Below are 27,372 nucleotides of genomic sequence, written 5' to 3' on the forward strand. Positions count from 1 at the left end.
TTATAAGTCAGAAACCTTAAAATTCCATAAGAAACATGTGTTTTTTTTATGATGTTGAATATAATTCTGAACGCACAAGTTGAGTCGATGCAATTTCAAAACGCATCGTCAGAATTTAAATGTCAACATTGTCAACAAACATTTACATAATGTTATACTATATTAATGATGAATAAAATTAACCTGATGATGATTATAATTATAGACTTATTTTTTTTATGAGCCGTTTTTTTGCATGTTGCACTTTCCTCGCTATAGTGAGGTAAAAAGTTTTGTGTTACACACGGGTGCAAATGTATTTTTCTTCTCGTGTATTGAAACACTCGGGGGTAAAATACAACTTTGCACCCGTGTGTAACAAATAACTATCATTTATTTATAATATATGTGTAAATAAAAGTACATTATTCCGGCGATACACATCGCGTTTAATGTTGCTTTTCTCCACCAATACACCAATCCTGATATCTCAACACACATTTTCAAATTCTATGAATACTTACTGGATTTCGGGACACTTTTGGCACAGAATATGTGATGTTTATCTGTTTTAAATACAAAGCAAAATGTATAGAGCAGTGCGTGTTATCGGCTGGACTGATACCGCCAACGCCATTACATGCTCGATTGGTTCCTATCTATTATCACAGATAGTTGATAAGCGGCCATTAATTCTGAGAATAAGTACGGCAACAAGCTTGTTTTGGATTATTCCCATCAGTTACCTCTGTGGTAACGGCTGGGATATTTTTAAATTAATAATGCTGACACATCCTGTATTCCATTAGATCGTCAGTAATAATAAGACAAACATTTCTTTGTTTTGTTAGATTAGCGGGGCATAGTGGGCTGGCTTACATTTCTAGGACGCCAAAATAAAAGTCAGAGGTCAATAAAGTGCTTTATTCAATAAAAAATCTATGGTAGGGTAGGTATAACTATAAGTAGTTTAAATCTAAGCTACCAAGAAACATAATGAAGTTGAAAAGATCCTTTCCTACTTATCATACTAGCACCATCCTGGACAGACATAATATAATATACAGTGTGGAAAAAATGTATGGGCCCTGGAGGGAAAGTGCCTTAAAACCTTAAGTTAGCACATTTTACTTAAAGGAAACATTCTTTTGTTTTTAAAAAGAAACGAAACTACTATGCTATGCTAAATCAAAGAGGGCTAAATATAACTTCGAGACCTTTCCGAGTGCACACTAGCACTAACAATATTAAAAACGGTCAAATTCATAAAAAACCTCAATTTGGCAATGACTTGATAACCGTGCCACTTTTACTGGGGTCATGTTAAGTTGGATTGGGTCCTCTTGGCCTGATCTACCTCCATTGCAGTGTTACTGTGACGTGTCACTTATGGGACACCCTGTATAAGAGTGTAGCTGGTAGTATGATGATGAATCTAGACCAGGGATGTTGCGGATGCCGATTTTTTGACATCCGCAGACGCGGATGCGGATTTTTAAAGGCTCACATCCGCGGAAGCGGATGCGGATGTCGAGATTAGGCACATAAAAAAACGTCAAATATTACACTTTTATTTAAAAAAAACGAAACTTTTAGTCTTTGAACAAGAATATAGGTGCCCCACAATCGCATTACTATACTAAAGTCCAAATAAATTAAACTTTTGACTTCTTGTCGCTGTCCGTCATAGGCTAAAGTGCTCGATCGACGAATCAGAAAAACGAAACGAGATTCCTATTGGCTAATGACGAAATTACCTAGCACTTACGCCGCCGCTAAGACGTTCCGGTACCTACCCGTTCCACATCCGCATCCGCATTAAACTCCGCATCCATTTTATGCGGATGCGGATGTTGAAAATAATGCAAAAGTTCCGCGGATGCGGATGCGAATATTCGCAACATCCCTGATCTAGACAGGGTCGGTGAAGCGGAGGGTTTTCAGCAGCGTGGATCTCATCTCCGGCGTCTGCTTCTTGTTGTGCTCCCAAAGTCTCTCTGGACAGTAGGACACGCGCCTGCAATAGGTAAATAAAAAATAACAGGATAAAGTGTCAGCAGATGTGAATGGATCACACACAGCTGGGTCAAACACATTTCAGAAAAAGGTATCTTCTGTAGACGATACTATAATAATACAAGTAAACGACTCCAGTATATATATATATATATATATATATATATACATACATATATATATATATACACGGTGGCTTAAAAAATAGTTCCCGATGCCAGGGAGAATTTGGGATTATACTGAGAAACTTTTACTATTGGGAGTCCATAATGGGACCAATCCCGAAATCGCGAAAAAAAATTTGGCTGTTTCATACATTTTGGCTGGTCCATTTTCTATGGGAGATTAATTTTTTATTTCACGATTTTGTGGTTGGTCCCATAGTAAAAGTTGCTCAGTATAATCCCAAAACCTCCCTGGCAACGGAAATGCACTTATTTTTTAGTCGCCCTGTATATATTAACTTTTTTTTTTGGGTCTGCGAACGCGTTATAAGCATACAATAAAATATAAGTATATGATCCAGCTACATAGAGACTAATAAATGTAAAATAGGAGACTGATTTTAGTGTACCAAATTTAGTTTTTAGAAACTTTTTGGTCAACCTTGCAGCTGGCTTGACGTCCACCAGGAAAGATAACTCCTGGGTCAAAGCAGTCACTGTTCCGAAGCTACCTGAATTGAACTCGCAGGCCACCAGTCTGCTGACTATGACGATCATCTGCATGAGGTCCATCTGACAATGCTTGGCGTCTGCCAAGAGAGAGAACTCCTGGTTCCAAGCCACTGTTCCTAAGCGACTTGAACAGAACTTACTCGCGAGCCACCAGCCTGCTGACTATCACGATCATCTGCATCAGGGCCATCTGACAATGCTTGGCGTCCGCCAAGAGAGAGAACTCCTGGTTCCAAGTCACTGTTCCTGAGCGCCTTGAACTGAACTTACTCGCAAGCCACCAGCCTGCTGACTATCACGATCATCTGCATCAGGTCCATCTGGCGATGCTTGGCGTCCACCACGCGGCAGAACGTCTGGATCAACCAGGAACCGTGGTCATTGCGGAACGACCCGTAGTCTTAAAAACGATCAGATTTATTAAACACGTTGAAAAAATACGAGGCAACAAAACAATACCTACCAAACAAACAATCAAAACAATACAAAAGGTAATCACGGTCTATATCCCGATCAATATAAGTCTAGAAAATGCGAGACGTTTGTTATATTATGTTTTGCAAGTTACACCCATTACAGGCAGGGTCACAGTCACAGGCATTATACGACAGTCGACAGCGTACGGAATACCAATTTACCGGCAACGCTAAAGGTGAGCACCGCTGTAGCCAGAGATCCTCCTACATGTATACGTTTTCACTGAGGCTGAATAACACAGGGTTATATTGTCACTGAGTATCACAACGTTAATGTGATACTGTGACCTACCTTCCACGGAGGAGCGCAGCAACAATGTGTCGACGTGCGAGGGCAGCCACAGAACCTCACCGGGCCCATCGACGTGCACCAGCTTGCCCGCGTCCAGGCACAATCCGCGGCATGCCTGTACGATCAATAGCTTCGGCTTGCCCACCTGCAAATAGACGACGTTTCAATAGGGGGCCTTATCAAAAACACAAATCCAAACTGAATATATATGAAGGTTACACGGAAGGAACATATCTAGTCACTTTTTTCGAAAAATGAGATTTTCATTTCAAAATGTAGAGCTCTTAAATAAAAAATAAAATAAAAAAGCCTTTATTTCTTACAGAATTAATTAATTATACAGTTTCCAAAAGTAGTCTTGTTAGTAATATCATGAAAAAAGAGTGTAGCTATTTTAGTGTTAGTAAACTATGAGATAACAAAAAAATATTATTAGAATATTAAAATATTATTATTTGATTCTTTTCCCGTGAGTTATTCTGCAAGAACCCCTCTGCAGGTAAAGGCCTCCTCCAAGGTGAACCAATTGTCTCTGGATTTTGCAGTTTGCATCCAGCTTGGACCCGCTGTATGTTTGATTTCATCCTCCCACCGATTTCTGGGTCTCCCTTGCTTTCGTTTGCCTGGTGGTCCCCTCCATGCGGTCACACTTTTCGTCCATCTCTTAATGAACTATATATTAGTTATATCTTTTGCTACAACTGTATAATATATGTAACACAACTTTTTTTTTGTTAAAAAAACGTGGTCACGGAATTACCATACGTTTTGACATGGTCCCAAATTTTAAAACCGCGATTAGTCAAAATGTTACTAAAGTGACTAGACATGTTCTTTCCGTGTACCCTTCATATATCACTACACCTTATAAAACAAAGTCACCCGCCGCGTCTGTCTGTTTGTATATTCGCAATAAACTCAAAAACCTAAACGGATTTTTCTGCGGTTTTCACCTATCAATAGGAAGGTTTTAGGTGTATAATTTATTAAGGTTTTGTGTAACCCGTGCGAAGCCGGGGCGGGTCACTAGTTAGTTGAAAAATCTTAGGAACCCGAACATCCTGAACGGGTATGTCGTGATTGCACTGACAAAAGCTTAATAAAAAAGTTAACTAACTACTTGTAAGGGTGAAGCCAGACGAGCGTAATAATTAACTATTTTCTACTCGTCGAGTATAATCTGTGTATTACAACTTCACATGCAACACTACAACCTTACTCTTTTTTTTAACGTTGGATAGTCTATGGCACTTCCGACTCGAGCATAAGAATTTTATCGATACGGTTTAGTATACCTATATCACGATTCTATAAAATACTATTTGGAATTGTCAGTCGCGTAGGTAATCAACAGCACATCAAAATTTGTCGGTTGTCGGAAAATAACTCATTTTACGACGCCGTGTTCACGAAAGAGTTTTGTATGAAACCGAATATCGCAGAAATTGCGCGACTCACAATTCTCCCATGCACCCCTAAAAGTACCGCTCTTCTGGCTTCACCCCGACGATGAGTAGTTATAGGGATAAAAAGTCGTACTGACCAGACCAGGAGCACGATTTTGCAGCTTGCTGACGATGTCTGCCAGGTTGAAGGACTTGTCGCGCGCGTTCAGCTCGCCGCCGTTCAAGCCGTGAGTGAGGATGCACACGCAAACGCAGGACGTGTCTCTGTGATCCTGCTTGCAAACTGAATGAAAAGTATGTATGTATATAGGAGTGTGGACCGCGGTAAAAACTAGTGATACTTAGTGACGAAACAATACAAATCCTCTTTATTCAATACAAAGAAGCACATAATACATACAGACAGAGATAGACAGGCGGTCTTATTGCTAAAGAGCGATCTGTTCCAGACAACCTTTAGTATGCATTACACTACAAATTTAGGTTTCCAAATTTGTAATGAAAAATAATTTCAAGTAAAGCCCAATATTATATTTTTAAGACAAGTAAAATAACGACCCAGTGTTCTAAAAATAGGACGTAAAGTTACCTTAAGTGGCGCCGCCGTACAGCGCCGTTTTCTATCGAACTCGGGCACGGATTTTTCTTAGACTATTTTAGATATTTTAAGGTGGTATTCCACCTGTCGTTATTTGATCAAATTTGTATTTGCGTCTCACATTATGCTTAATGAGAGAGTGAGACGCAAATGCACATTTGATCAAATATTGTGCAGGTGGAATATCGTACGAATTTTCTCAAAAGATTTTTAGGCCTCAGGCCCTAATCCGTTAAACAAAAGCCTTTGTTTCTTTTATGGAGACTTGGAGAGGCGCCTTAGTCGCGTGCCAAAGCAACCATGTCGTTAAAAAGCAACTATCGTGATAGTATTAAAGTTCAAAATGTGTCGGCTTATTCTGAGATAACGAGTTTGTGTAATGAAGAACGGACGCAATACAGAGCAGCTACATAAATTTGAACCATATAAATAGGAAGGTAAAATTTCTTTTTAAATGAGTTTATTCCCGTTCAGTCAGTAGCGCTAGCATTGATAACCGCTGAACAAAAGAAACAAAGGCTTTTGTTTAACAGATTAAGGTGTGAGGCGTAATAATCATTTGAAAAAAATACCACCCTTATAAAATCAAGTAATAAAATCTAAGATACAATAAGTACTCACAATCGTCCATGATGCCAAGTATCTCGTCGTGAGTTTTATCGTGGTAGGGTGTGACGTCAAAGTTCAGGCTTTCGCCGGTTTTTGTGAGCGCTTCCACGTCGCGATACGTGCCGTTGCGCGTCGGCGGTTGTCCCCTGGAACATTTTTACAGAAGAGACGCCATTTCATTTTTAGGCAAGAAGGTTACTTACATTCGGTTACAGGGCCGGATCAAGGGTAGAGCGAGTGGAGTGGCCGCTCTAGGCGCCGGATGGCAAGGGGGGCGCCAAAATGACAAATTAGAAAAAAAAAAAGTTTTAAAAGACGCGAGACGCGGGACCAAAATACGGTTCGTTTTGCTTTTGGGTAAAAAGCTTCAACGAAGGGCGCCAAAACCCGATTTCGCTCTACCCTGATCAAGGACTCGGGCCGGCACTGTTCGATTATATTACCTATAAGTTGCGGAAAGTTTCCAAAGTTCTGGGAAATTTCACGAAAATTTCGCAATAAAATAAATAAACTTTCATTTTTGAAATGGAAAATTTCGTTTCCTAATATGGGAACGTTTCGAAATTTGTCCAAGTGGAAAATTTACAATTTTGATAACTTTTTGGCGGCACAACACAGGGCCTACCCGCACGGGTCGCAGGTAAAAATACTAAAAAAAGAAAAAGTTTTTAACACACAAAAACTTATTTTATTACATTCCTGTTCCATTAAAAAAAGCCTATTGTGTAGGCTTCTTTTTCAATGGATAGGAATGTGTCTTTTATTTACCCCACCTGACCCTAATAGTTAGGTACTTATACGGTACCTTTCTCCAGGGTAATCATGGTTGTACTCGAAATGGTTGAAGATAATCATCTTCCTTTCCTGTGACATGTCATAGTATTCCGGTTCTAAAGACTTATCTCCGTTGAATCCGTCGGGGAATGGCCTGGATACAAAACAATAACTGCAAATGCAAACTTAAATAAAAACTTGGAAAGTAAGAACAGTAAATGTTGATTTAAATGTCTATCAAGCGCAGCTTAAGTTAAGCACACGTTTAAAGCTGGATATCAATTTATTATTAATAGTAGTAAAAAACCTGAAAAAATTATAGTTCCATCCGGATCCGGTAACCGTTTGTAACATTCAAAGAACAGTTAGTTATATAATATAATTATATGATTCGACTCGAAATTATATGGTTACCGGATCCGGATGCAACTATAATTTTTTCGAATCATTCGACATTTTACCCCATTCGATTCCTAATTCGATGCTTTCACAAGTCTGCGCTGCGATATGCATAAAAAATCAAGAATAGGGACGTGACATTACACAAGTTTGCGATATGCATAAAACCAAGAGTAGGGACGTGACATTACACAAGTTTGCGATATGCATAAAATCAAGAGAAGGGACGTGACATAACACAAGTTTGCGATATGCATAAAACCAAGAGTAGGGACGTGACATTACACAAGTTTGCGATATGCATAAAATCAAGAGAAGGGACGTGACATAACACAAGTTTGCGATATGCATAAAACCAAGAGTAGGGACGTGACATTACACAAGTTTGCGATATGCATAAAATCAAGAGTATATTATATTATGTAATATATTATAGATATATTACATTCCCAAAGTTTCAAAAATATGTTGTGTTCACATATTTTTGAACCATTTGTCTGGATCGATATTTTTACCTTCGACTGTACAGCGTGGTCAGCGTGTTGTTATAACCCGATAAAGATTTACAGAAGACGCGACGAAAAAAATAATAAACAGCAACAAGCTTGCTAAAACTGGCATAACTGCGTAGGATGTAGGGTGATTCATACGACTCTACCTCGGTCCTCGACACTCTAGACATACATTGTTGGTTACATTTTAAAGACACTATATACATAATTTTATGCCGAATTTTAGAATGTCGAATTTTATTATTGCGATTTATAAATGCTCGAGATCGACCCATCAAAATTCCGACTGTCGTAATTACGAAGAATTAAAAACCACTAAGATTTATATTTCCGAAAAGCATGAAAGCCGAAGTTTGTAAATTTCGAATCACAAAATACAATTCCGATTAGATAGTGATAATGATAAACAGCGAATCTAACATTTACGATTTTTTAAATTACGAATTTCAAATTGACGTGGTTCCTATTTTAAATATCCTATTTCACTTTTATATATTTTTTTGAAATTGTGAATTTAAGTCTACAATGCTAGTAACTTACATACGTAAAACTTATCCAAGTCAAGCTTACGAGCTTTTGTTAACTTTTCATTGTTTTCTTCAAGGGTTAAAATTAGAACATTACACATAGTAACTATAAAGGTAAGTATATAATAGGTATGCCAGTTTAGAATTTATTCTTTACCTAATTCCTAATAGGAGAAAAGCAGTTTAGTCGAAAATCACTGTTGTTTTTTTTCATGCGGTACATTTGTACAACATTTCGATATGAATTTACAATAACTTCAGAACATAACAATCCACATCCATTATTATCGGTTTACTTTAACTCGTTCAATTCTTAAAGGTACTTTAGGGTTCTGCCCATTGTCCTCAATTAAGAACAGCTTTTATACCTGACTATACAGGCACCTGCAATAATATGTAACTGAAGGCCGCAAAAATATTTAAAACTTATAGGGCTCCACAAATAAGCTGGACAATAAGCTCGTTTCAGATACTTTGTTGTTTTGTAACATATTATTGCAGGTGATTTATTGAGAACATTGGGCTGAAGAATTTATTATGATGCAATACAGTTCACTAATACCATAACTTTAAAGCCACATCACATCTCTCTTTTTTCTATAACCCTATACGATTTTGGTACATTTTTCACAAATATAATTTATGCCACATCATTGAAATGCACAGTAAAAGCCACTAACCCGTCGACATCGCCTTCTGGAACGCCACTAGAGTCTGCGCCGTTTCCCGCCATCGTAGAATCCTTAAACGCGTGTGCGTTCGCCTCGGTTCACTTTACTAGAATGACGTGATTTTAAGGATTTAACTGATTTTGGCCGTTCGGTCGGCGCGCGCGCTGACAGACGTTGAGGTCCGTCCAAGTCGCCCCACTCGAAAAAGCATGAATCATTATCATTACAGACTGCACACATTCGCATATTATTATTTTGCGAGCTTCAAGCGAGATAATAAATACAAAGTTGCTTACGTATTAAAATGATTGTGCTATCAGTTGGCGTCAGGGTGTGGGATGTAGGTTAGTGTAAGTATAGGTACAAGAAGATAGTGCGTCCGACAACCGACAATGCAATAAACTTTATTGATATTTTGAGTTTTGAAACAGTCAGCATCATAAGAAGTAAGAACTAACAAAAACCCCCTGCGCTAGCAAGCAACTAACAAGTTATATGTAGGTATAATATACCGTACCGTACCTATTATGTAATTAGCCTCCAGATCCAGACTTTTATTATTATTAAAAAACCGGGCAAGTGCGAGTCGGACTCGCGCACGAAGGGTTCCGTACCATTACGCTCAAAAACAGCAAAAAAATCACGTTTGTGCCCCACTTAAATATTTATTTTATTCTGTTTTTAGTATTTGTTGTTATCGCGGCAATAGAAATACATCTGTGAAAATTTCAGCTGTCTGGCTATCACGGTTCATGAGATACAGCCTGGTGACAGACGGACAGACAGACAGCGGAGCCTTAGTAATAGGGTCCCGTTTTTACCCTTTGGGTACGGAACCCTAAAAACGCTTGAAGAAATGTTTTTACCGTATTTTTATGACAACATTTCTAAATGAATTAATGTGCTAAACTTTGCACTTAATATTATATAATATAACAAATAAAAGTGTACTCGTCAAGATAATTAATTATTAGTATAAGTACTCATGTAAGTGAATTGTAATATTCTTATGAGTAATAAAAATTCTTTAGACCTAAACTTCCAAAAAAATATAACTCCATACAAAAATGAACTGTCACTGTATGGGACCATCATTCGACGCGAGTTATACATACATACATACAATCACGCCTATTTCCCGGAGGGGTAGGCAGAGACCACGGATTTCCACTTGCTACGATTCTGGCATACCTCTTTCGCTTCCTTTACTTTCATAACATTCCTCATACACGCTCACCGGTTTAGGGTGCTCTCGACCTGGCCTTTCTTCAGGAAGCGATGCAGGGAGGGACGCGAGTTATAGTCTGTGTATAAAGCGGAGTTAAAAACAAAACAACACCAAATTAGATAATTATATTTATTCCTCATAAAGCGAGTCTCAAAAATCTTACAAGAATAATAAAGTATTTGTACAAATAGCGTATTATTACAATATGCTCGGGTCAGAGCTGCGCCGTGGCGATTCGCGGCGGCGTCTGCAACAAACATAATAACAATTTAGTTTTAAAATACGAGAACAATTGAATTATCATCGTTACTATACTATAGTATACAGGTTATATTTACGTTGGCCTGTAGATGCGGCTCGGCCTCGGGCTCGTCGAGGTCCAGCGCCGCGTCGATCATGGTGGTGTCGTGTAGGAGCCGCAGTCGCGCGGCGCTCAGCTCACCGTGCCCGCCGTCGGTACTATACTATAGTATACAGGTTATATTTACGTTGGCCTGTAGATGCGGCTCGGCCTCGGGCTCGTCGAGGTCCAGCGCCGCGTCGATCATGGTGGTGTCGTGTAGGAGCCGCAGTCGCGCGGCGCTCAGCTCACCGTGCCCGCCGTCGGTACTATACTATAGTATACAGGTTATATTTACGTTGGCCTGTAGATGCGGCTCGGCCTCGGGCTCGTCGAGGTCCAGCGCCGCGTCGATCATGGTGGTGTCGTGTAGGAGCCGCAGTCGCGCGGCGCTCAGCTCACCGTGCCCGCCGTCGGTACTATACTATAGTATACAGGTTATATTTACGTTGGCCTGTAGATGCGGCTCGGCCTCGGGCTCGTCGAGGTCCAGCGCCGCGTCGATCATGGTGGTGTCGTGTAGGAGCCGCAGTCGCGCGGCGCTCAGCTCACCGTGCCCGCCGTCGGTACTATACTATAGTATACAGGTTATATTTACGTTGGCCTGTAGATGCGGCTCGGCCTCGGGCTCGTCGAGGTCCAGCGCCGCGTCGATCATGGTGGTGTCGTGTAGGAGCCGCAGTCGCGCGGCGCTCAGCTCACCGTGCCCGCCGTCGGTACTATACTATAGTATACAGGTTATATTTACGTTGGCCTGTAGATGCGGCTCGGCCTCGGGCTCGTCGAGGTCCAGCGCCGCGTCGATCATGGTGGTGTCGTGTAGGAGCCGCAGTCGCGCGGCGCTCAGCTCACCGTGCCCGCCGTCGGTACTATACTATAGTATACAGGTTATATTTACGTTGGCCTGTAGATGCGGCTCGGCCTCGGGCTCGTCGAGGTCCAGCGCCGCGTCGATCATGGTGGTGTCGTGTAGGAGCCGCAGTCGCGCGGCGCTCAGCTCACCGTGCCCGCCGTCGGTACTATACTATAGTATACAGGTTATATTTACGTTGGCCTGTAGATGCGGCTCGGCCTCGGGCTCGTCGAGGTCCAGCGCCGCGTCGATCATGGTGGTGTCGTGTAGGAGCCGCAGTCGCGCGGCGCTCAGCTCACCGTGCCCGCCGTCGGTACTATACTATAGTATACAGGTTATATTTACGTTGGCCTGTAGATGCGGCTCGGCCTCGGGCTCGTCGAGGTCCAGCGCCGCGTCGATCATGGTGGTGTCGTGTAGGAGCCGCAGTCGCGCGGCGCTCAGCTCACCGTGCCCGCCGTCGGTACTATACTATAGTATACAGGTTATATTTACGTTGGCCTGTAGATGCGGCTCGGCCTCGGGCTCGTCGAGGTCCAGCGCCGCGTCGATCATGGTGGTGTCGTGTAGGAGCCGCAGTCGCGCGGCGCTCAGCTCACCGTGCCCGCCGTCGGTACTATACTATAGTATACAGGTTATATTTACGTTGGCCTGTAGATGCGGCTCGGCCTCGGGCTCGTCGAGGTCCAGCGCCGCGTCGATCATGGTGGTGTCGTGTAGGAGCCGCAGTCGCGCGGCGCTCAGCTCACCGTGCCCGCCGTCGGTACTATACTATAGTATACAGGTTATATTTACGTTGGCCTGTAGATGCGGCTCGGCCTCGGGCTCGTCGAGGTCCAGCGCCGCGTCGATCATGGTGGTGTCGTGTAGGAGCCGCAGTCGCGCGGCGCTCAGCTCACCGTGCCCGCCGTCGGTACTATACTATAGTATACAGGTTATATTTACGTTGGCCTGTAGATGCGGCTCGGCCTCGGGCTCGTCGAGGTCCAGCGCCGCGTCGATCATGGTGGTGTCGTGTAGGAGCCGCAGTCGCGCGGCGCTCAGCTCACCGTGCCCGCCGTCGGTACTATACTATAGTATACAGGTTATATTTACGTTGGCCTGTAGATGCGGCTCGGCCTCGGGCTCGTCGAGGTCCAGCGCCGCGTCGATCATGGTGGTGTCGTGTAGGAGCCGCAGTCGCGCGGCGCTCAGCTCACCGTGCCCGCCGTCGGTACTATACTATAGTATACAGGTTATATTTACGTTGGCCTGTAGATGCGGCTCGGCCTCGGGCTCGTCGAGGTCCAGCGCCGCGTCGATCATGGTGGTGTCGTGTAGGAGCCGCAGTCGCGCGGCGCTCAGCTCACCGTGCCCGCCGTCGGTACTATACTATAGTATACAGGTTATATTTACGTTGGCCTGTAGATGCGGCTCGGCCTCGGGCTCGTCGAGGTCCAGCGCCGCGTCGATCATGGTGGTGTCGTGTAGGAGCCGCAGTCGCGCGGCGCTCAGCTCACCGTGCCCGCCGTCGGTACTATACTATAGTATACAGGTTATATTTACGTTGGCCTGTAGATGCGGCTCGGCCTCGGGCTCGTCGAGGTCCAGCGCCGCGTCGATCATGGTGGTGTCGTGTAGGAGCCGCAGTCGCGCGGCGCTCAGCTCACCGTGCCCGCCGTCGGTACTATACTATAGTATACAGGTTATATTTACGTTGGCCTGTAGATGCGGCTCGGCCTCGGGCTCGTCGAGGTCCAGCGCCGCGTCGATCATGGTGGTGTCGTGTAGGAGCCGCAGTCGCGCGGCGCTCAGCTCACCGTGCCCGCCGTCGGTACTATACTATAGTATACAGGTTATATTTACGTTGGCCTGTAGATGCGGCTCGGCCTCGGGCTCGTCGAGGTCCAGCGCCGCGTCGATCATGGTGGTGTCGTGTAGGAGCCGCAGTCGCGCGGCGCTCAGCTCACCGTGCCCGCCGTCGGTACTATACTATAGTACACAGGTTATATTTACGTTGGCCTGTAGATGCGGCTCGGCCTCGGGCTCGTCGAGGTCCAGCGCCGCGTCGATCATGGTGGTGTCGTGTAGGAGCCGCAGTCGCGCGGCGCTCAGCTCACCGTGCCCGCCGTCGGTACTATACTATAGTATACAGGTTATATTTACGTTGGCCTGTAGATGCGGCTCGGCCTCGGGCTCGTCGAGGTCCAGCGCCGCGTCGATCATGGTGGTGTCGTGTAGGAGCCGCAGTCGCGCGGCGCTCAGCTCACCGTGCCCGCCGTCGGTACTATACTATAGTATACAGGTTATATTTACGTTGGCCTGTAGATGCGGCTCGGCCTCGGGCTCGTCGAGGTCCAGCGCCGCGTCGATCATGGTGGTGTCGTGTAGGAGCCGCAGTCGCGCGGCGCTCAGCTCACCGTGCCCGCCGTCGGTACTATACTATAGTATACAGGTTATATTTACGTTGGCCTGTAGATGCGGCTCGGCCTCGGGCTCGTCGAGGTCCAGCGCCGCGTCGATCATGGTGGTGTCGTGTAGGAGCCGCAGTCGCGCGGCGCTCAGCTCACCGTGCCCGCCGTCGGTACTATACTATAGTATACAGGTTATATTTACGTTGGCCTGTAGATGCGGCTCGGCCTCGGGCTCGTCGAGGTCCAGCGCCGCGTCGATCATGGTGGTGTCGTGTAGGAGCCGCAGTCGCGCGGCGCTCAGCTCACCGTGCCCGCCGTCGGTACTATACTATAGTATACAGGTTATATTTACGTTGGCCTGTAGATGCGGCTCGGCCTCGGGCTCGTCGAGGTCCAGCGCCGCGTCGATCATGGTGGTGTCGTGTAGGAGCCGCAGTCGCGCGGCGCTCAGCTCACCGTGCCCGCCGTCGGTACTATACTATAGTATACAGGTTATATTTACGTTGGCCTGTAGATGCGGCTCGGCCTCGGGCTCGTCGAGGTCCAGCGCCGCGTCGATCATGGTGGTGTCGTGTAGGAGCCGCAGTCGCGCGGCGCTCAGCTCACCGTGCCCGCCGTCGGTACTATACTATAGTATACAGGTTATATTTACGTTGGCCTGTAGATGCGGCTCGGCCTCGGGCTCGTCGAGGTCCAGCGCCGCGTCGATCATGGTGGTGTCGTGTAGGAGCCGCAGTCGCGCGGCGCTCAGCTCACCGTGCCCGCCGTCGGTACTATACTATAGTATACAGGTTATATTTACGTTGGCCTGTAGATGCGGCTCGGCCTCGGGCTCGTCGAGGTCCAGCGCCGCGTCGATCATGGTGGTGTCGTGTAGGAGCCGCAGTCGCGCGGCGCTCAGCTCACCGTGCCCGCCGTCGGTACTATACTATAGTATACAGGTTATATTTACGTTGGCCTGTAGATGCGGCTCGGCCTCGGGCTCGTCGAGGTCCAGCGCCGCGTCGATCATGGTGGTGTCGTGTAGGAGCCGCAGTCGCGCGGCGCTCAGCTCACCGTGCCCGCCGTCGGTACTATACTATAGTATACAGGTTATATTTACGTTGGCCTGTAGATGCGGCTCGGCCTCGGGCTCGTCGAGGTCCAGCGCCGCGTCGATCATGGTGGTGTCGTGTAGGAGCCGCAGTCGCGCGGCGCTCAGCTCACCGTGCCCGCCGTCGGTACTATACTATAGTATACAGGTTATATTTACGTTGGCCTGTAGATGCGGCTCGGCCTCGGGCTCGTCGAGGTCCAGCGCCGCGTCGATCATGGTGGTGTCGTGTAGGAGCCGCAGTCGCGCGGCGCTCAGCTCACCGTGCCCGCCGTCGGTACTATACTATAGTATACAGGTTATATTTACGTTGGCCTGTAGATGCGGCTCGGCCTCGGGCTCGTCGAGGTCCAGCGCCGCGTCGATCATGGTGGTGTCGTGTAGGAGCCGCAGTCGCGCGGCGCTCAGCTCACCGTGCCCGCCGTCGGTACTATACTATAGTATACAGGTTATATTTACGTTGGCCTGTAGATGCGGCTCGGCCTCGGGCTCGTCGAGGTCCAGCGCCGCGTCGATCATGGTGGTGTCGTGTAGGAGCCGCAGTCGCGCGGCGCTCAGCTCACCGTGCCCGCCGTCGGTACTATACTATAGTATACAGGTTATATTTACGTTGGCCTGTAGATGCGGCTCGGCCTCGGGCTCGTCGAGGTCCAGCGCCGCGTCGATCATGGTGGTGTCGTGTAGGAGCCGCAGTCGCGCGGCGCTCAGCTCACCGTGCCCGCCGTCGGTACTATACTATAGTATACAGGTTATATTTACGTTGGCCTGTAGATGCGGCTCGGCCTCGGGCTCGTCGAGGTCCAGCGCCGCGTCGATCATGGTGGTGTCGTGTAGGAGCCGCAGTCGCGCGGCGCTCAGCTCACCGTGCCCGCCGTCGGTACTATACTATAGTATACAGGTTATATTTACGTTGGCCTGTAGATGCGGCTCGGCCTCGGGCTCGTCGAGGTCCAGCGCCGCGTCGATCATGGTGGTGTCGTGTAGGAGCCGCAGTCGCGCGGCGCTCAGCTCACCGTGCCCGCCGTCGGTACTATACTATAGTATACAGGTTATATTTACGTTGGCCTGTAGATGCGGCTCGGCCTCGGGCTCGTCGAGGTCCAGCGCCGCGTCGATCATGGTGGTGTCGTGTAGGAGCCGCAGTCGCGCGGCGCTCAGCTCACCGTGCCCGCCGTCGGTACTATACTATAGTATACAGGTTATATTTACGTTGGCCTGTAGATGCGGCTCGGCCTCGGGCTCGTCGAGGTCCAGCGCCGCGTCGATCATGGTGGTGTCGTGTAGGAGCCGCAGTCGCGCGGCGCTCAGCTCACCGTGCCCGCCGTCGGTACTATACTATAGTATACAGGTTATATTTACGTTGGCCTGTAGATGCGGCTCGGCCTCGGGCTCGTCGAGGTCCAGCGCCGCGTCGATCATGGTGGTGTCGTGTAGGAGCCGCAGTCGCGCGGCGCTCAGCTCACCGTGCCCGCCGTCGGTACTATACTATAGTATACAGGTTATATTTACGTTGGCCTGTAGATGCGGCTCGGCCTCGGGCTCGTCGAGGTCCAGCGCCGCGTCGATCATGGTGGTGTCGTGTAGGAGCCGCAGTCGCGCGGCGCTCAGCTCACCGTGCCCGCCGTCGGTACTATACTATAGTATACAGGTTATATTTACGTTGGCCTGTAGATGCGGCTCGGCCTCGGGCTCGTCGAGGTCCAGCGCCGCGTCGATCATGGTGGTGTCGTGTAGGAGCCGCAGTCGCGCGGCGCTCAGCTCACCGTGCCCGCCGTCGGTACTATACTATAGTATACAGGTTATATTTACGTTGGCCTGTAGATGCGGCTCGGCCTCGGGCTCGTCGAGGTCCAGCGCCGCGTCGATCATGGTGGTGTCGTGTAGGAGCCGCAGTCGCGCGGCGCTCAGCTCACCGTGCCCGCCGTCGGTACTATACTATAGTATACAGGTTATATTTACGTTGGCCTGTAGATGCGGCTCGGCCTCGGGCTCGTCGAGGTCCAGCGCCGCGTCGATCATGGTGGTGTCGTGTAGGAGCCGCAGTCGCGCGGCGCTCAGCTCACCGTGCCCGCCGTCGGTACTATACTATAGTATACAGGTTATATTTACGTTGGCCTGTAGATGCGGCTCGGCCTCGGGCTCGTCGAGGTCCAGCGCCGCGTCGATCATGGTGGTGTCGTGTAGGAGCCGCAGTCGCGCGGCGCTCAGCTCACCGTGCCCGCCGTCGGTACTATACTATAGTATACAGGTTATATTTACGTTGGCCTGTAGATGCGGCTCGGCCTCGGGCTCGTCGAGGTCCAGCGCCGCGTCGATCATGGTGGTGTCGTGTAGGAGCCGCAGTCGCGCGGCGCTCAGCTCACCGTGCCCGCCGTCGGTACTATACTATAGTATACAGGTTATATTTACGTTGGCCTGTAGATGCGGCTCGGCCTCGGGCTCGTCGAGGTCCAGCGCCGCGTCGATCATGGTGGTGTCGTGTAGGAGCCGCAGTCGCGCGGCGCTCAGCTCACCGTGCCCGCCGTCGGTACTATACTATAGTATACAGGTTATATTTACGTTGGCCTGTAGATGCGGCTCGGCCTCGGGCTCGTCGAGGTCCAGCGCCGCGTCGATCATGGTGGTGTCGTGTAGGAGCCGCAGTCGCGCGGCGCTCAGCTCACCGTGCCCGCCGTCGGTACTATACTATAGTATACAGGTTATATTTACGTTGGCCTGTAGATGCGGCTCGGCCTCGGGCTCGTCGAGGTCCAGCGCCGCGTCGATCATGGTGGTGTCGTGTAGGAGCCGCAGTCGCGCGGCGCTCAGCTCACCGTGCCCGCCGTCGGTACTATACTATAGTATACAGGTTATATTTACGTTGGCCTGTAGATGCGGCTCGGCCTCGGGCTCGTCGAGGTCCAGCGCCGCGTCGATCATGGTGGTGTCGTGTAGGAGCCGCAGTCGCGCGGCGCTCAGCTCACCGTGCCCGCCGTCGGTACTATACTATAGTATACAGGTTATATTTACGTTGGCCTGTAGATGCGGCTCGGCCTCGGGCTCGTCGAGGTCCAGCGCCGCGTCGATCATGGTGGTGTCGTGTAGGAGCCGCAGTCGCGCGGCGCTCAGCTCACCGTGCCCGCCGTCGGTACTATACTATAGTATACAGGTTATATTTACGTTGGCCTGTAGATGCGGCTCGGCCTCGGGCTCGTCGAGGTCCAGCGCCGCGTCGATCATGGTGGTGTCGTGTAGGAGCCGCAGTCGCGCGGCGCTCAGCTCACCGTGCCCGCCGTCGGTACTATACTATAGTATACAGGTTATATTTACGTTGGCCTGTAGATGCGGCTCGGCCTCGGGCTCGTCGAGGTCCAGCGCCGCGTCGATCATGGTGGTGTCGTGTAGGAGCCGCAGTCGCGCGGCGCTCAGCTCACCGTGCCCGCCGTCGGTACTATACTATAGTATACAGGTTATATTTACGTTGGCCTGTAGATGCGGCTCGGCCTCGGGCTCGTCGAGGTCCAGCGCCGCGTCGATCATGGTGGTGTCGTGTAGGAGCCGCAGTCGCGCGGCGCTCAGCTCACCGTGCCCGCCGTCGGTACTATACTATAGTATACAGGTTATATTTACGTTGGCCTGTAGATGCGGCTCGGCCTCGGGCTCGTCGAGGTCCAGCGCCGCGTCGATCATGGTGGTGTCGTGTAGGAGCCGCAGTCGCGCGGCGCTCAGCTCACCGTGCCCGCCGTCGGTACTATACTATAGTATACAGGTTATATTTACGTTGGCCTGTAGATGCGGCTCGGCCTCGGGCTCGTCGAGGTCCAGCGCCGCGTCGATCATGGTGGTGTCGTGTAGGAGCCGCAGTCGCGCGGCGCTCAGCTCACCGTGCCCGCCGTCGGTACTATACTATAGTATACAGGTTATATTTACGTTGGCCTGTAGATGCGGCTCGGCCTCGGGCTCGTCGAGGTCCAGCGCCGCGTCGATCATGGTGGTGTCGTGTAGGAGCCGCAGTCGCGCGGCGCTCAGAGCGCTCACTGTACTCGTACCCGCGCCCGCTGCGGCGCTACTGTTGACCGTCGGACCGCCGATGCACACCTCTGAATATTAAAGTCATTATACGTATTAAAAATTAAAGATATCTAATATTGATACGGTTTTTAACAGCCCCCGACACTGACTAAAATAACCGACTTGGTTTCTACTGTTTCTAGAAATATTTACAGAATCCGGCTCGAAGGACCACTTTGAATCATTTACTCAATATTTGACAGATTCCTATAAAGATTCTAGGATGAACTAGCGTTACCTAGTTTGCGTTTGTAACAGCGCCATCTTTCATGAAATTTGGACATCAAACTAAACATAATTACATCTCAAAACTTTTTTGCAGTATCTTTTTACATGTACTTAATGTTAATTGTCACGCAACTTACATATGTGTGTTTCAGCTCAATCGAATAATGGGAAGTGGGTCTAACTTGGGTGGGTGGGCGGCTGGAGGAAGCTTTAGTTTCCTAGGAATGGCCGGAAGGAGGTGCCGTCATATAGCGGCCGTCGTATAACGTGCTACAAATTTAAATGTTATATAATGACTAGCTTTTGCCCGCGACTTCGTCTGCGTGGAATTAGTAATTTGGGTACCTTATTTCTTAAACAAATCTGCTTTTTAATCCACCCTTTTTTCACCCCCAAATTGGTCCACAATATACATTTCCACCCCATTTTTTACACCCTTAAGAGATGATTTCGGGGATAAAAGTTATTCTATATCCTTTCCCACAGCTCAAACTATCCCCATACCAAGTTTCATCTAAATCGGTTCAGCGGTTATTGATTCCCCATACAAATTTCCACCACCCTTGAAGGGTGAGTTCTGGGATAAAAAGTATCCTATGTCCTTCCCCGGGACTCAAACTACCTATATCTGTATTCCAAATTTCAACTAAATCGGTTCATCGGTTTAAGCGTGAAGAGGTAACACACAGACAGACAGACAGACAGATTTTCTCATTTATAATATTAGTATGGATTACCATGTAGAGGCGTGGGGTCGAGGTCGAGGCTGTGGTTGAGGTAGGCGTGGTTGCCTACCGGCGTCACTGTGAAGAGGTTGCTATAACTCCCAGTACCTGCATGATCACACAAACGTTACAGTGAAAACTAGTTTTGCTATATAACAGATCGATACGGATACGGAACAATAAGGATTGGTCTCGAGGAATTAGCTCCATGCATGATCTTTTTTTAATTTTTGTAATCAAAATTATATATAGTTTGAACACCAGAAAAAATAAATACTTTGGTGAACCTTCACATTATTTTATTAAAAAATATTTAAAATATTGAAAAATTTTGAGCGGTTGAAACGCTCATAATTTTTGGCGCGAATTCGACAGAGCGTGATGACGTCACACGTTGGACGTTCCAACTGACGTTTGCTACTAATGACACTTATGTGAACTAATCTGTCGAACGCGTGACGTCACGTGACGTTTCTCCCGTCGCAAATTTTTGTACTTTTTATTTATTATTTTAAGCAATTAAATGATAATTTAATAACGGAAATGCATTTGTAACATGATGTATCGGTAACAGACATCCGAATAAAAAATATTTCGTTCAAATATAAACTTTACGCATGAGGCCAATTGATATACGTGTAAAAAACTAGGTAACATCGTTCATACTGTTAAGAAGAGGCGTAAAGCTAGAAAATCAGATGAAAGCAAAAGATATTGCGCGCCGTGCGAAACTTGCGACGGGAGATTTGGCGATTGCGCGAGTTTTTAACGTTTTACCTCCATAACTGAAAGTATATCTACTTCTATTTCTTTGGCTAGTCAGATCCTTCGACTATATCACTAGCTGTTTTATACTAAAATTATATTGCTATGATATGTAGGGTAAACGATATAGCCCAGGGTCGTGACGATCAACATTTTAAACAAGTATATTTTCAGAGTTATTTGCCGCTTGCGTCCAGTTCGCGGCCTAAGAGCGTTCTCACATTATCCTCACCGATATCGGATGTAGGATCCTACATCCGCGTAGTCAGGCCGCGGGGGCGCCGTCTCTAGCGGTCACGCACATTCACACTACAACAAACATTATGCCTACAGCCTACACATACGCATGCAAACAAATATTATCGGTTCGACAGCTGACGGGGGCTCCGACATGGCTGAAATGATCGGAAGCGCCTTACCGATATCGGATGTCGAAAGGCGTCTATGAGAAAAACAGCTGCAAGAGAGGTACCATATGGCATCAAGTCCGTATTTATTGCGTTATCTATCGTTTTTTATTTTCAACCAAAAGATACTTATTGTCGCTTGTCAGTAAGGCGCTATTTCCATATAGCTTCAATTAGAAATCAACCTTATCGACAAGGGACAATGTGGCACCTTTTGATTGAAAACGTCACAAATAACAGAAAAACATATGTTTTTACTTCCATCCGCCATGCTTTGACATGTGTTTTTGACATACGATTGATTGATCGGGCATGTGAAAACGCTCTAACGACGTCCGATTTGTCAGCTGGCGATAGTGGACATGATTGGACAACTGACCGTTGGGTTCGGTGGCGGGCTGCAGCGCTCGCGGCGGGTCGGGCGCGGGCGCGGGCGCGGCCTGCAGCGCCGCCACGAAGCCCGGCGGCAGGTCCTCGTGAGAGTCCGGGCTCACGATGCCACGCCTGGAAATTAATATAACTTCATACCTTTAACCCTTAAATGCATAATGATGTATATATGCATCGTATATTTGATGGTCCGTGGCTCAATATGCAGCTATCCAAAATCACATTTATTACTTTTATACAGCATGACACATCTATTTCAATTTATTAAAAAGTTATACAAAAAATCATGCATTTAAGGGTTAAAGAGCAAGATAAATAACGGACCGTGGTAATGTTGTGCAGTAAGGTGCACAATGGACGTACCGGTCTATGAGGCTGGGCGCGAGCGGGCCGCACAGTACGTGCCAGCAATTGGAGCAGGCGTTGCCGCGCGAGTATGGGTTCGGGTTCCCACTTCCGCGTCGCGATGAGAACGAACCCTTTATCTGTAACGAATCATTTATTATTAACAAGTTTCCGATGATTGGCAAATGGATACGATACATATTTTGATAAATTCTAAATCTCAATCGATCACGTAAATGTCTAATTCGATCATACTACGCTTATGGACACTGTATTACGGCATATGGCATAACACTGTGGGGAAACTCTTCGGACAATGAGAATACTAAAAATGCAAAAGCAGGCTGGAAGAGTCATTGTAAATGCTGGATACACTATTATCTATCTATCTAATGGGCGGATTCATAGAGAAAGCTCGCCGTTCTTTTGCATCGCTAATTCGCAAATCGCAATTTCCACGCGAGGCGCTTATTGTGATCCTGTCTAGTTACTTACATCTTCATTTGTAGTCTGGTCTGTGGAAGCGAGGTACGTATGGAAGCCGGCCAGACCCAGCACCGACCATACGGAAAGGAAGCACACACCCGCTGCCAACGCTGACGCTGGCTCCTAGAAAATGTAACAATGGGTAACAATATAAACAATTAAACGTGTAGTGTAAAAACTTCACCCTTGCTATATTTCTCCCGATCTAAAAATTAGTACCTTGCGCAACGCCGCGGCTAGCCCCAGCGACCTGGCCTCTAGAGCCACGTGTGCGACGGCGCACGCGAACACGAACACGGCCAAAAACGACAGAGACACCACGAACGTGTAGAATGCGCGGTAGTTACGTCGACCCACGCAGTTGCCCACCTGGAAACAATAAAATCGTTTTATTTATTTATTTATTTTCGGAGAACCAACTGCTATCAATTATACAATAGTTTTATAAGTAAATAACAAAAAGCCAATTATAGGTTCCCACCAATAGCAACAAGTTAATACATAATTGGTGGTTAGCACTAAAATTTTACAACGTATTCAACAACAAACAAACAAAGTAAACAAACACAAAGTAAAGTCAGTTATCACTACAGGTTGAACAGTTTACAAGTGAAACAGTATTGTACACAATGTGTATGTACTGTCCGCGCGCGAATTCCGTGCACGGCTGAGGAATGTTAGGAATGTTGGGCGTCATGACAGAGTGGTGTCATTTTGTACGTACGGGCGCAGCGCACACCCCCCTACTTCCTCGACCTCCGAATGAGCTGAATTGGCGCGCGGATAGTATGTATGTATTACCCATGGGCAGTGGTGGTCGAACCTCTCCACGCAGTTATCACAGAGAGAGCAGTGTGACGCGCGCGGCGGCCGGAACAGTTTGCATGTGAAACAGTATTTTAGTTTCACTACGCGTCCGCGGACTAGAACCTCCCTGCGAAATAATGTCATAAAATCAGACGCGTTTATTTTCTAGCTGCCCACAAATCTCAAAAGTTACCAAGTCACAGACAAATACAATGAAAGCCCTGTTATTTTAACGATATATAATTGTTACATAACGACTTGCATGTGCAAACTACGGTTACTTTACTCTTTTCCTGAATGTATTGCATTAACATTGAACCGAGAGTATAATCACTGGCGTCAGTTTGTATACCGAACTGACTTGAAGAAAATGTTTTAATTATATTGAAAGCACAGATGGCAAATCCTTCATTGCCAATATTAAAAGTCTTGCATTAACAAAGTACTATTTATTTTAGAGCATAATCGCTGGCGTCAGTATGCATAACGAATGGAAGTGAGGAATATGCTTAAATAAATAGGAAAGCGAAACTGGCAGATGCTTCAGTGACACTCTTTGAACTTGTCCAATTTTTCTGGTATCATTTGTAGAGTTGTGCCATTCCCGGTAACATTCCCCATTTTGTATGGGGAAATTTCTCGCTCGGTAACATTCCCCATACAAAATGGGTAATGTTACCGGGAACGGCACAACTCTAATCATTTGCCATTTGAAGGCGAATTGTAAGAAATTATATAATGATATTGTCTTCGGTTACCGCGATAGTTACTCATGAAATAAAAGTATGAAAACGGATTATATCGCGTATATTGAATTTATAATACATCCCGACGTTTCGAACCCTTTACAGCGTTCGTGGTCAATGGGTGACTGAGGAAAAATTACAAAGTGCAAAAATACCCACATACTAAAATAATGAACAATCATAGACTACAAACTTTAAGGCTGGTTGTACATGCAAAATCGGTTCATAAGGCTAGTTATACACTACAATTATTTTCAAGTAAAGATATATATATATATATATATATATACGTGATAAAAACTACGCCGGCTCCAACCCTACACCACGGACCCGAGAAGATTTAATTCCCTCCTAAATTGTAGGAGGGTATCCCAATATGGAGGGGACCCGCAGGACTCTCAGCTCTGGCTTGCCTTCATTGGCTGTCCAGAGAGGAGTCGCTAGAGCTATATGCTCCAGGGGTGGAAGTGAAAGATGCATAAGACGCGAGTTGGCACAGTGGCTGGTAACAGCCACTGAGTAGAAAGCGGCGCACACCTTTCGACACCCCTGAGCCGCTCACACCGGTGTTGCTCCTGGTCGTCTTCACGACGGCAGTTTCAGGGGCCCATCTAGTCAGCGGCAAGTCACCACCTGCCTCGATAACGTGTACAGACATTGTTATGGCAGGTGTCCGGACCTCTCAGCAATAGCCCAATCTTTTGACCAGCCAAACTTCAACACCATAACCGGCCCTCTTTTCCTCTGTGTTTATAATAGCCCCTACGCCTGTTGGAACCGATTTACGGGTATCTATTTGTACCCGTGAATGGGTTCTAGCAGGTGTATTACATAACAGAAAACTTCTCCAAAGGGCCTCTACGTGTTGGATCTGTATCCCCACGCACGCCTATCAAATGACCGGGATGTGTATACCCGTGAGTTTATATGAGATACAAATAATAATAATAATAAAAAAACACATGGACCTGGTCCACGCGATACACGCGATATAATCCGTTTTCATAGTTTTATTTCAAATTATATAATGATGAACTGCAGCCTGGTCAACTGGCGGCAGTGCGGCCTTGGCTTGTATACGTATAAATATACTAAAAAAACACCCAACTTAGCGCCTGAGATAAATGTTAGATCTCTATTTTATTTATGTAGTAAATGAACGGTACCTCGCACGGGGCGGAGGCCTGGCCGCCGTGGCCGTGGGGGCATCTAGAGCCGCCTCGGCGGGCGCCGCGCGCGGCAAGATACCCGGGTCCGTGAGCGCCGTCCGCAGCAACGCGCACAGCGTTAGGGCTGCAAGGGCGGCGCCCGCGGCGGGAAGTGCGGGGGACACGCGACGGGCTAGAATCACAGAATAGAAGGATTAAGAGTTAGAATATTACATAATATGTGGTATTTTCTATAAAAAGGGACCTTATTGTCGATGGCGCTTACGCCATTATAACCGATGCTCCGAAATAAATACAATGCCGCGCGACGCTTTGCGGCGTAAGCGCCATCGACAATAGGGTCCCTTTTCATAGAAAATGCCCCATATTGTCTTCGGTTACCGCGAATATTACACGGAGTAGGATGGAGATGGCAAGTGGGCGTTCCCGTCTATCCGACAGTTAGTAGCGACCGACTCACTTTATGCACAGACTATGCTCAGTTGTTGTGTAAACTTCATGCTCGAATGACATTCACGTCGTACGTACGCTCGTCTAACAAAAATTGATAATTAAATTTAAAATGCCGTATTGTGCAGTATTAAGCTGCAGAAATCACAGCGGTTGAAAAAATCTTTCACGTGGAGGTATTTCCTATCACCGGTGGTTATTTATTTAAATATAATCCGATAAATACGAAAAATCTGTTTCTTTTGCATTATTACGAATGTTCGTTAAGTAAATCTATATTTTATCAGTTAGAACTTAGAGTTCACAATCCTTTGTCACTATTCTTTACGTTTATCTGGAATATTCGCTATCCTAAATGTCAAATAACTTCGCTACTCAGATGCTGCGCAATGTCGATATTTATATCGATAAAGTTAAAGTTACGATATTTCAAGTTTGATGTTTTGTAGTTCGGTAATAAATTATTATTTTAGACACGTTTCTAATTATTATTTGGGATAATCAATGTCTTAGTAAATATGGCAGCTCTGGTCATCAAGCACTAAGTTAAGTCGGGGTCATTTCATGGCAACCTTTCAAACCTTCGTATTCCTTTACATACGTTTTTGTTTTTTACACCCATCATATTTTCATCGTTAATATAATTAGACTAGGTACTTAATGCACTTATGCGTAGAATGCATGCAATGTGCCATGAATAAACGTTTTATATTTTCTATTTCTTTATTATTAATTATTGTAGGTTACCACAAGATGCCGATATTAAAAATAAATGGATCAATGCTACTGGGCAAGAAAATTAGTTTCCGCAAAAATATAGCACCATTTGCTAGGAGCATTTCTTAGAGAAAGATTTCTGGGGATAAAATTGCCATACATCTCATCTAGCGTCCACACGCCTAAAACTTAGTTACTAATTTAGTAATTATTAGTGACATTCGGGCTCACTTAATTAATAAAAAGTGTTCCGTACCACGCAAACTAGCGTCAAATATTGGAATTTTGCCGCCCCCCTTCCTGATTTGATAGGTCACAATCTTACAATCAAATCAAGTGGGATCGATGAGCCAGTTTCATGTATGCTTTCACACCATACAATTAATTTGACAATTTAATCAGGTTGTCCCGTCTAGATTGGCCTTAAATGCTGCTACAAGTAAATATATTGTTAAAGACGAATACTTACCTATGTAAGTAATTGCAGATTTGTGATCACAAAATAACAGCAATACCGAGTTAATAGACCTTTAAAGAACTATGATTTTATCTGTTTGACTTTAAGATACATTTAATGTTCACATTAACAACCACGGAGTAGGATGGAGATGGCAAGTGGGCGTTCCCGTCTATCCGACAGTTAGTAGCGACCGACTCACTTTATGCACAGACTATGCTCAGTTGTTGTGTAAACTTCATGCTCGAATGACATTCACGTCGTACGTACGCTCGTCTAACAAAAATTGATAATTAAATTTAAAATGCCGTATTGTGCAGTATTAAGCTGCAGAAATCACAGCGGTTTAAAAAATCTTTCACGTGGAGGTATTTCCTATCACCGGTGGTTATTTATTTAAATATAATCCGATAAATACGAAAAATCTGTTTCTTTTGCATTATTTACGAATGTTCGTTAAGTAAATCTATATTTTATCAGTTAGAACTTAGAGTTCACAATCCTTTGTCACTATTCTTTAAGTTTATCTGGAATATTCGCTATCCTAAATGTCAAATAACTTCGCTACTCAGATGCTGCGCAATGTCGATATTTATATCGATAAAGTTAAAGTTACGATATTTCAAGTTTGATGTTTGGTAGTTCGGTAATAAATTATTATTTTAGACACGTTTCTAATTATTATTTGGGATAATCAATGTCTTAGTAAATATGGCAGCTCTGGTCATCAAGCACTAAGTTAAGTCGGGGTCATTTCATGGCAACCTTTCAAACCTTCGTATTCCTT

The 27,372-nt window shown here is 46.2% G+C and overlaps 2 protein-coding genes across 2 annotated transcripts in view; both read right to left on the minus strand.

Annotated features, from left to right (window-relative positions):
* Window positions 1-1,509: 1,509 nt before the first annotated feature.
* On the minus strand, window positions 1,510-9,104 carry LOC134742707 (caspase-like). Its single transcript, XM_063675897.1, has 7 exons — window positions 8,946-9,104; window positions 6,859-6,981; window positions 6,066-6,199; window positions 4,984-5,129; window positions 3,441-3,585; window positions 2,943-3,072; window positions 1,510-1,996 (listed from the first exon to the last, which is right to left on the minus strand). The coding sequence occupies exons 1-7, from the start codon at window positions 8,996-8,998 to the stop codon at window positions 1,891-1,893; spliced, it is 837 nt and encodes a 278-aa protein (XP_063531967.1). The 5' UTR covers window positions 8,999-9,104; the 3' UTR covers window positions 1,510-1,890.
* Window positions 9,105-10,279: 1,175 nt separating this feature from the next.
* The window catches only part of LOC134742931 (palmitoyltransferase ZDHHC18-like), a 32,029-nt gene continuing 14,936 nt past the window's right edge, over window positions 10,280-27,372 (minus strand). Inside the window, exons 4-12 of the mRNA XM_063676144.1 lie at window positions 24,959-25,133; window positions 23,041-23,173; window positions 22,459-22,608; window positions 22,249-22,362; window positions 21,772-21,893; window positions 21,398-21,522; window positions 19,859-19,954; window positions 18,753-18,922; window positions 10,280-10,411 (exon numbers count right to left, since the gene is read on the minus strand). Coding sequence (XP_063532214.1) covers window positions 10,379-10,411; window positions 18,753-18,922; window positions 19,859-19,954; window positions 21,398-21,522; window positions 21,772-21,893; window positions 22,249-22,362; window positions 22,459-22,608; window positions 23,041-23,173; window positions 24,959-25,133 — 1,118 coding nt within the window. The 3' untranslated portion in view covers window positions 10,280-10,378. The remainder of the gene's footprint in view (window positions 10,412-18,752; window positions 18,923-19,858; window positions 19,955-21,397; window positions 21,523-21,771; window positions 21,894-22,248; window positions 22,363-22,458; window positions 22,609-23,040; window positions 23,174-24,958; window positions 25,134-27,372) is intronic.

The sequence above is a fragment of the Cydia strobilella genome, chromosome 7 (genome assembly GCF_947568885.1).
Source record: "Cydia strobilella chromosome 7, ilCydStro3.1, whole genome shotgun sequence".
In the NCBI taxonomy this organism is placed as follows: Eukaryota; Metazoa; Arthropoda; class Insecta; order Lepidoptera; family Tortricidae; genus Cydia; species Cydia strobilella.

Coding starts and splice junctions, on each gene's coding strand:
- LOC134742707 (XM_063675897.1), bottom strand. CDS start 8,998: ATGGCGGGAAACGGCGCAGACTCTAGTGGCGTTCCAGAAGGCGATGTC. Junction 5,130..6,065: donor ACTTGGCATCATGGACGATT/GTGAGTACTTAT, acceptor CTTTTCATTCAG/TTTGCAAGCAGGATCACAGA. Junction 3,586..4,983: donor AAAATCGTGCTCCTGGTCTG/GTCAGTACGACT, acceptor GTCTATTTGCAG/GTGGGCAAGCCGAAGCTATT.